Below are 9,798 nucleotides of genomic sequence, written 5' to 3' on the forward strand. Positions count from 1 at the left end.
TGCGGTCGCATAGTCGACCGCATGGCTGCTTCCAAAATAGCCCTCACCTGCTCACTTCTGCGACCATTATGCGGCCCGCAGAGTGATTATGCGGTCGCATAATGGACCGCATAAATGCACATTTTCGGTAAAAAAATTCCTTTACTTTCCCATGCATTGTTCAACCTCAAAGACGTAAGCCTAGTCCGGCACCATGAAATATTATTTTCTTTGCAAATTTTACCAGGCCTTACACTTAAGTGCTTCAAAATTTTTCGGGGTGTTACACATGGTATCCAATCTGGGAATCGCGATGAACCCTGGCAAAATAAAGGCCATAAAGGACATCACCATGGTGGATAACGTCAAGGTCGTTCAAAGACTGACCTGGCATATAACCGCTTTGGGCCGGTTAATCTCGAGGTCCACGGACCAAAGCCATCAATTCTTCTCACTGTTAAAAAAGAAGAATAACTTTTCCTTGACCCCGAAATGCCAGCAAGCTTTGGAAGAACTCAAACGGTACCTATCGAGTCCACCCCTGTTGCACACTCCGAAAGCAGACAAACAACTGTACCTCTACTTGGCGGTTTCCGAGGTGGCGGTAAGTGGAGTCTTAGTCCAGGAGGAAGAAGGTCTAGAATTGGCTAAAGGCCTTGGGGCCGAGGTGATCGAATCTAAGTGAGACTCCCTTCTCATGGTAAATCAAGTTAATGGAACATTCAACATAAAAGAAGAACGGATACGAAGGTACTTGGACAAATTACAGGTAACCATATATCAATTCAGGGAATGGACCCTACAACTGTTACCCCGAGATCAAAACAATGAGGTCGATGCACTGACTAACTTGGGGTCGTCGGTCGACTATGATGAATTCAGTTCGGGGGCAGTAGTGCAGCTAATGAACTCGATGATAGAAGAAGGCCACGTCATAGTAAACTCAACGATTTTAACTTGGGATTGGAGAAATAAATACATAAACTACTTGAAGACATCAAAATTGCCTTCGAATCCCAAAGAATTGAGAGCCATGCGTACCAAAGCTGCCAGATTTAGCTTGGTCGAAGGGGCATTGTTTAGGAGAACCTTCTTTGGCCCACTAGCCAGATGCTCAAGCACGGGAAAGACCGAATACGCCTTGAGAAAAGTTCAGGAAGACACTTGCGAGGGCCATTCAGAGGCAGAGTCCTTGGTTCGGAAACTGATTAGGGTCGACTACTACTAGACCCAAATAGAGAAGGATGCGAAGGACTTTCGTACAAAAATGCGACGAGTGCCAAAGACACGCCCCAATGATCCATCAATCGGGAGAAATGCTCAACTCAGTCCTATCCCCGTGGCCATTTATAAAGTAGGGAATGGACATCGTCGGTCCCCTGCCATGGATACCTGGTAAAGCTCAATTCATATTGTTCATGACCGATTATTTTTCCAAATGGGTTGAGGCCCAAGCGTTTGAAAAGGTCCAAGAAAAAGAAGTCATTGACTTCATCTGGGACCACATAATATATCGATTTGGGATACCGACCGAGCGACAACGGAAAACAATTTGTCGGCAGCAAAGTAAGTAAGTTTTTCAAAGATCACAAAATCATGAAGATACTATAGATGCCTTATCATCCTAGTGGGAACGGGAAGGCAGAATCAACGAACAAGACTATACTTCAAAACCTGAAAAGGAGGTTGACCGGTTCGAAAGGGAAATGGAAGGAGATCCTGCCCGAAGTCCTGTGGGCAAAACGTACGACTTCGAATCGAGTACCGGGGCCACTTGTTTTCTTTGGTCTACGGATCCAAAGCCTTAATACCAGTCGAGGTGGGAGAACCGAGCCTCAGGTTCCTGTATGCGACCGAAGAGCCAAACGGCGGGGCCATGATCACGAGCCTGGAACTATTGGATGAAAGGCGGGAGGCCTCCTTAGTCCGGTTGGCTGCCCATAAGCAGAAAATAGAAAGGTATTACAATCGAAGAGCCAGCTTCCGACACTTTCAAGCCGGGGACTTGGTGTTGAGAAAAGTAAAACTACACACCAGGAACCTAAACATAGGGAATCCGGGCCCGAATTGAGAAGGAACATATTGAGTTGTCGGAATAAACGGCAAAGGCTCATATAAACTCGAAGTGGGAAATGACGTAAACATACCAAACAACTGGAACGTGACACACTTAAAGCGGTACTACTGCTACGGTACGAACTTAATTACTTTTTAATCATAAATCGGACTAACGTATGCAGGTAATCAGCTAAGGACAGATATGGCTATTAGGTCTGAAAGAACGTGTTGCACTATTTTTTCCTTGAACCGGTTTTGTCCCGATGTGGGTTTTTCGGCAAGGTTTTTAACGAGGCAATATTAAAACATGCTACCTTAGATTTGAAGATCGATTTCAAATCGAAATCAATAATCGTTTGCTTTAGGTCAACTGTATCCAAGCCCTCACGAGTTCGACCTCGAATACTGGGAGCCATTACCCTCGGATTAAGATCTTTAGCAAGGGAAAAAGAAAATTTGATGTGCTAAAAGCTAAGGCTTGGTGATTAGGATTTATTGTAAGGGTAAAACGGTCATATGAACCGTGCCCATATAGTCCACTCTAGCCACGACACAAGTTTTTATGCGCCTTTGATTGTGTACCTTGCATACTAAGCAATGAAAGAAAATTCTACTTCCCTTACACTTTATTACTGCGCATTTTGCTTCTTCGATCCTGGATCCTAAAGCCTACGGGCTACCCCTGCTCGGGGACTGTCAAGCCTATGGGCTACCCTTACTTGGAGACTGTCGCCTAATAAAAATTCGGACGACCCGAGCTACTGAATCTTGGAGGCACCAAACCCACTAGGCGGTGCCCGAATATAAAAGGTTACGACCACCCTAAAAATGGCTCGGAGACGTCCGAAATCCGTAACCAGAAAGTAGGGCCCTTACGAAAATTTGAAACCTACTAAAAGGTTTCCCTCAACAAAAACATCATCTAATATACTTAAACATCTTAAAGACCTTCGATCTCACTGAGGGTTCGAAGCCACAAGTAAACTAAAGTTGCATCGAAGTCGGGTTCCATTCGAACCTCCAAACAACAGACGCTTTAAAACTGTATCTGATGTTATGCTAAGGCATCAAAAACTATACGCAAATAGAAATTTCAAGTAGATGCTAGAAAAGTAAAGACACGGTATTGCCAGAAAGGGGAAAATTTTAAATACTCCAAAATATATTTACAAAGGCTCTATAGAACGACCTCAAAATAAACAAAAAAAGTTACATAAGGAAAAACTGGAAAAATACTAAGGCATTTACGCCTGGTCTTCACCGGGGCCCGACTCGTCGCCAGAACCATTAGAGCCCTCGGAGCCTTCGGGACCCTCGAGCTCATAAAGCTCATTTGCCTCGGCCTCGAGCCTCCTAGATTCTTCAATCTTGGTCGATAGGTCAAAACCTCGGGCATGATCTCTTCAAGGGTCTCTCTCCAGGATAGTCACTTTATGTACTCAATCTTTGTCTTTAAGCAGATCTCGGCTACCTCCACATCGGTCTTATACTGGGCCACCATTTCCTCGGGATCGGCAGAGGTTACATCCAATTTGGACCTAAGTGCGGCATATTATTATCCAAGAGCATCTTATTCCATGACGGCCGAGCTCAGTTGTGCCCGAGGATCATCATTTAACCGAGACCACTTATCGACTTTGTCCTTCACCACCCGGAGTTGGTTCTCGACCGATGCCAACTCCGCCCTTGCAGCTTCCTTCTCCGAAGCCAACAGGTCCATCTTGCCCTTCCACACTTCGGTCGTGGCCTTGACCTCGTCCATCTCAGCCCAAAGCTGGTGGATCAGGTCTATCTTTTCTTGGACCTGCGAAGTTGTGTTGTTAGTATCCACTACTAGCAGCTCATTTTTAGCCTAAAAAAGCTTTACCTTCTCAACCAGGTCGGCGTGTTCCCGCTTCAGGGTCGAGGCCTCCTTTTGAGCTTTTTTCAGCTTGGCCTGGAGAATATGGAGGTCTTTGAGGGCCTCTTCCTGGTGCTTACTAAGAGCCATGTACATATCCTTCTTCCGGACATGCTCTTTGAGCTCGAAATCGAGCTGGATAATCTCCAAGCGCTACCGGATAAAGCTTTCATGGTGAAGCACTGAAGCCTGAAAACAATAAAGTTAGTAGAGCACTTTAAAAACTAAAGTGACATTCACAAAGGGGTAGAAAGGGTTGCGTCTTACCCGGTTCAGCGCATGTTACGCCTCGTTGAAGAGGCTCGACGTGCCCACTTCGTTCATCTTTGCCTTACACGAAACAGACAGGACCCGAGCATCCTCCAGGATTTTAAGAATGATCGTTCTCTTGTGCTCGGGGTCCATTCTAGGAGCAGGATATTGCTTTACTAGCTTTGTGCTCGAACTTGGTACGCCCGCTCTCGATGGCACATCCTTCTTCGAGACCTCCAGGTGACCAAGACCGGAAAAATCCTCCACTGCGACCATATCCATGCCGTCGAAGAACGTGTTGAGGGCATCTTCTAGATCCTGTGCCACCTCGTTTGACTTCTCTTTCCGGCTTGGGCCTCTTCGAGCATGGACTCAGTATAGGAGGGTGTCTCCACGATGTCAATGACACCGGTTGCCTCCTTCGTAACAAGAGCGACTTCCTGGGAGGCCGTAGCTTCCGTCTCTCCCTCTGGTTCCCAAGTTAGAGGGGGATCGACCTCATGGTCCTCTTTCTCTGTCGTTGCCTGCTCCCCCTCATTGAGGGTCGACCCATGAGCGAAGAAAAGGTCGTCATCTTCGGCCTCGTCCTTGAGTCAGTAGAGAGAATCGGGGTCCGCTACCCTGGACTTAGTGCTCTTTTTGGGCTTCCGGACCTAGATGGTCACATTCTTCTTCTTCACCTCGGCGTCCAGGGAACCCGAGGACTTTCTCTTCTTCTTTTTGTTATTGTTGTTGTTGTTGTTGTTGTTGTTGTTCTTCTTCTTCTTCTTCTTCTTCTTCTTCTTCTTCTTCTTCTCCTCCTCCTCCTTCGTGGCAGCCCTAGGCTGACCCAAAATGGAGGGTTCGACGAGCGAGGACGGATCCTCTTCCTCATCCAACGATCTAAGTTTAGTGGTCTTAGGCAAACCTGTAAGAAAAGCGAAAGGGTTAGCACTGTGTAAGTTAAGAGCATGGTGATAATTATTCAGGGAAGAACCTCACCATAAGAATGGGCCTCCCATTTGCCATTCGAAAGCTTGCGTCATGCGCACTCTGAGTACGGAATCTGCTTGCAGATCCTCTCGATTCACTCCTTGAATCGGGGGATTACATTAGAAACTTGGGCAATAGCTGCATGACCACAAACACATACAATGAGAGAAAAGAGTAAAAATAAATGAATACTCGAGAAAGACAATACTTACGGTATGTGTTCCACTCCTTAGGGAACGACAGAATCTCGGGAGGGATCAAGTATTCGGTTTTCACCAGAACGAACCTCCCATCCCAGCCTCGGTCTCGGTCCTCATCAATGCTCGAGAAATGAGCCTTGCTTGCTCTGCGAATGAGCTTGATCAGTCCTCCTTGGAAGATTCGGGGACTGTATAGGCAGAGTAGATGGTCGAGGGTGAACTGAGGGGCTTTGGTATTGTTCACGAAATGGCGTAAGAGGATCACGATTCTCCAGAAGAACGGGTGGATTTGCCCAAGGTACACCTCGTACCTCTGGGTAGTAATATCCTCATTGCGCTCGGGAATGACCATGTCCTTACCCTCTTATTTATAATCCGCTCGAACTATGGGTAGAGTCTCTTCAGTTACGGAGCATATGTACCTCCATGCTCCATCGCCTCGATCTTGTTGACTAGAGGCCTTCTCGACATTGAAGTTGTTCCCGATAGAGCAGCTTCCGAGTATGAAGCTCTTCATGGGAGGCTCTTGAGCCACTTGGGGAACGACCACCTCGGCATCTGGGTGAGAAGATGAAGGAGCAACCCGCTGATGCACCGCCTTGCAGATTTTTGCCATTGTAATCTAGGAAATATGAAGGTCTGGGTTGAAGGTTCAAAGAAAATATATGAGGGTTGAAGATGAAGATATGAAGTCTCAAAGAACAATGTATGAAGATTTGGAGAAGTTAAAAGTCGTTAGTGAGTTTGAGGGTAACATATAGAATCAGAAAGTGGAAGAAGTGAAAAAGGTTGAAGCTTTTATAAGGGAAAAAACAATCAATGCGCGACGTTTCGCATTCGAAGGCAGCCAACCGGTGACTAACACGTGTTCGAAGTCAGAACGACACGACTGATGGGACGTTTTGATTTACCCGTCATCTCAGTTGTAACGTACGAAGGAAGGAATCGGGGTTCATCTATCATTTTCTATCGTTTCGGCAAACCTACTCTCTAAAAAACGAGTGGACTATCTGTATACGGGTAAAATCGGGGATATTGCATAACCTGATTTCCTGGTGAAGAAAATGGAAGAAGGGCATGGATGCACGAGATTGAAATCGAGGCTGGGAACCCTTCGTATCGAGATCCTTGAAAGGTGAACGATGTGTTCATCATCGGGCATGATAAAACGATGCTCCCCGGACCCAAAATGAGTTTTAAGATCTCGGAAAATACGGTAAACAGTTACACAGGACGGATAGAGGGCCGTGATATTCGTACCTAACCGGATATCACGACACAGATCTCGCTCGATTTCGGTTACGGATTAGTAATTAACGAGAAAGAAAGATTTTTACCTTTTTTAGACTTGTACTAGGGGTGAAACTTCCCTACTATATGAAGGAGAAGTATTTCTTTTGTAAGGAACATTGTAACACGCGAATCAAAGTAATACAAATTTATTTTCTGCTTTCTAGCTACTGCTAAAGTTCTTATTTAATTGTTCTTTTCTTCATTTATAACTGAGCTCGAACCAAGGGTCCAATCGAGGTCAAAATTACTGTTCAACCTAGGTTTGGGCTAAGCCATAATATTACAGCTGGTTTGATCGTTTATTTCGCTTTAACTCGTTTATCTAATATTCTTGATTATTTGTGTTGAATCAATCCACGTATCCTTAAAACCGCGTACAAATTTAATTGTTATCCGATTTAAGGGTAAACAATAGGAAAAAGACATTGTATAGCCGCTCTCAAAATAATAGCAGAAAAATATATATTTTTTGTATTTATATACATTATGTGTTATATATATATATAAATTATACAATTTTATACATTTTTTCGGTTATATAAATAGTTTCTGGCGTTCCTAAAAATAAAAATAAAAAACAAAACAGTAAAATACAACACCAAAATGATTGACCCCGGCACAACCTGTCCACTACCATATAATTCTCATATTAAATCTCCTTTGTCTCTCTCCTGTCTCTATTAAAGGGGTGGACAAACAAACGTAACAGAGCATTCTCATATTATCCACACAATTAAGAGATCTAGAAAAGCTTACTTCTATCTCTCATATGTATTTAGCTTCTTAAATTTCTAAAGAATAGCATCTAACCCAAGAAAATAGCCAAATGTTTTCACGTTTTCGGGAGTGAATGATATATAAATTATACGCGTCAATTTTTCCCTCTCTCTATAACGGCCTAATTGCATTCCTATATATATTGCTCTCATCTCGTGAGTACCCTTTTTTGTTTCAGAAAAGTTTCTTCGTAAGAAGAAGAAAAAATTTGTCTTTGTTTTTTAATATGCAAATCAAGAAGTCTTTCTCAATGTCCTCTCGCACAGGAAGAGATTTGCAGAGATACAATCATGGTTGTCGTCAAGTTGTTGGGTGCGTATTCATTTATTTATTCCTTCTTATAATTTGTATTTCAAATAATGTTTTCGAGGGCAAATATGAGAATTGTTTGTGATATATACCTTTAAAATATTTTGAATTTGTTAATTATTGTGACTTGTACTACTTTTTACATAGTTTCAAATATATATATCTTATTTCAATAACTCAAAAATCCTATATTCATATTCACGATCAAAATTAAGAAGTTTGACTCTCGAACTCGGCTTTTCTCTCATTTTACCATAATGGTGCAGATGTATTCCGTACAGATGCAAGAAAACGGACCAATCATCTTGTGTTCAGCGTACCCCTATTGATGATTTGGAATTTTTATTAATCAGCTCGCAGAAAAATCCAAGAATGATGTTCCCTAAGGTATATCTTTGGACAATTAATTCAATCCAATTATATAGTACTGATTTGTTTAGTTCCCAATTGATATAGGGAAAATGGTTCCATTGTATTAGTAATGTATCATTCACCAATTGACATTCTTGATTTTGCAATTAAAACGTAGGGTGGTTGGGAAATTGATGAATCATTAGAAGAGGCAGCTTCAAGAGAGACATTTGAAGAAGCTGGAGTTGTTGGTGAGGTTGAGGTTCAGGTTCGTTTCTGCATGCGAAAATAAATAGTGAATTAATTTTGATTATTCATCTTCTTCTTTTTTTCTCCGTAATTTAGAATTGAGGCATAGTTATTATTTTTGTACATAAGCCTTAAAATTTTGCTCATTACTTAACTATATTTTTCGGTGTTCTATTTGCAGGAATACTTAGGTACATGGAGTTTCAAAAGCAAAAGCCAAGGTACATTTCATGAGGGGCACATGTTTCCTTTGCGTGTGACTGAGGAACTAGACGATTGGCCTGAAAAAACTGTCCGTCGACGTTTATGGGTATGCTTTCAATCTGCAATAGGAACTATTCTGATCTTGAATCACTTGGATCTTAATGAAAAATTTGTTAGGTGTGCGAACAAAGTCTCATATTGATAGCTAAAAAGATTGGGAATTTACATATAAGGTATATGGATCTTTTAATGGTGTGAGGCATTTTAGGAAAAATCGTGCGAGCTTGGCCCAAAGCAAACAATATCATACTATGTTCAGAATATCTTTAAGCGGTTTTAGCCCGACAAAATATATTCTCATGATGTTGAATTTGATTCAATTATGCAGGTGAATTTTAGTGAAGCAAGGGAAGTATGTTGGCATCCATGGATGAAAGAAGCATTAGATGTCTTTGCTTCTAAGCTTTCCAAGAGAAAAGAAGGGCCTCATATATTCCATTTATTGTCGGATGAAGGTACTGTTGTGTGTTGTAGCTAAGCCAATGGAGTACTAACAACAACAACAAATACAGTATAGTTTTACAAGTGGGATCTGGGGAGGGTAGTGTGTCTGCAAACCTTACCCCTATTCAAGATAGAGAAGTTGTTTCCAATAGACTCTCGGCGCAGGAACAATAAGAAGAAACGAGTAACAACAAATAGTAACACCAGCATGCCAATCAGAAAATCGAAGCGAAGGAAATAACAAGTGATAACAAAAATTAGTACTCCGTGTTCAGAGCAGAACCGTGAATGAACACCAAAGCGAAGACACAAGCTTCCAATGAAGATAAAAGAACAAACATTGTTGCACAAAAGTTAGCAACAAAAAAAGGAGGACAAAACCTCTTGGAATCAGTCTTGTACCTTGAAGTGCCTTGTATGGCAATTTGATACTACTATTTTTCTTAAAGAAGCATGCAATGAAGAATCAGCAATAGCATCTGAAAGTCCACAAACAGATTAAAAGAAAAGGAACCTTCGGCATTAATTATATCCCAAAGTCTACAACAAAATGCAGAGATTGACAATCTTTGGTTGCAAATTGCAACGACACAAGTGTTTAAGTGAAGAGAAGCCTCATGGCCTGTTTGATAGAATTATAAAATTGTCCCTCAAATTGGATTAAGAGCTGTTTCTGTCGCACCTTGTTTAATATGTTGGTGAGAGCTAGCATCTTAAATAGGACTTTATCAATTTTCTCAAACTGCACTG

At 42.2% G+C, this 9,798-nt stretch overlaps 2 protein-coding genes across 2 annotated transcripts; one reads left to right on the top strand and one right to left on the bottom strand.

Moving 5' to 3' along the window:
- Window positions 1-4,842: 4,842 nt before the first annotated feature.
- LOC138903331 (uncharacterized) lies at window positions 4,843-5,977 on the bottom strand. Its single transcript, XM_070191279.1, has 2 exons — window positions 5,784-5,977; window positions 4,843-5,122 (listed from the first exon to the last, which is right to left on the bottom strand). Exons 1-2 carry the CDS (start codon window positions 5,975-5,977, stop codon window positions 4,843-4,845), a joined length of 474 nt encoding a protein of 157 aa, XP_070047380.1.
- Window positions 5,978-7,366: 1,389 nt separating this feature from the next.
- Window positions 7,367-9,557, top strand: LOC104100046 (nudix hydrolase 18, mitochondrial-like). The gene is made up of 5 exons (XM_009607207.4): window positions 7,367-7,743; window positions 8,007-8,127; window positions 8,270-8,359; window positions 8,522-8,650; window positions 8,933-9,557. Exons 1-5 carry the CDS (start codon window positions 7,505-7,507, stop codon window positions 9,080-9,082), a joined length of 729 nt encoding a protein of 242 aa, XP_009605502.1. The 5' UTR covers window positions 7,367-7,504; the 3' UTR covers window positions 9,083-9,557.
- Window positions 9,558-9,798: the final 241 nt, after the last annotated feature.

This window comes from Nicotiana tomentosiformis, chromosome 12, assembly GCF_000390325.3.
Source record: "Nicotiana tomentosiformis chromosome 12, ASM39032v3, whole genome shotgun sequence".
In the NCBI taxonomy this organism is placed as follows: Eukaryota; Viridiplantae; Streptophyta; class Magnoliopsida; order Solanales; family Solanaceae; genus Nicotiana; species Nicotiana tomentosiformis.

What these genes read in the sequence shown, in the direction of transcription:
- LOC138903331 (XM_070191279.1), bottom strand. Translation starts at nt 5,977, where the DNA reads ATGGCAAAAATCTGCAAGGCGGTGCATCAGCGGGTTGCTCCTTCATCT. An exon ending in CGAGGCGATGGAGCATGGAG is followed by an intron (nt 5,123 to 5,783) that starts GTACATATGCTC and finishes TAACTTACACAG; the next exon opens with TGCTAACCCTTTCGCTTTTC.
- LOC104100046 (XM_009607207.4), top strand. Translation starts at nt 7,505, where the DNA reads ATGATATATAAATTATACGCGTCAATTTTTCCCTCTCTCTATAACGGC. An exon ending in TTGGTGAGGTTGAGGTTCAG is followed by an intron (nt 8,360 to 8,521) that starts GTTCGTTTCTGC and finishes TTCTATTTGCAG; the next exon opens with GAATACTTAGGTACATGGAG. An exon ending in CTGTCCGTCGACGTTTATGG is followed by an intron (nt 8,651 to 8,932) that starts GTATGCTTTCAA and finishes TCAATTATGCAG; the next exon opens with GTGAATTTTAGTGAAGCAAG.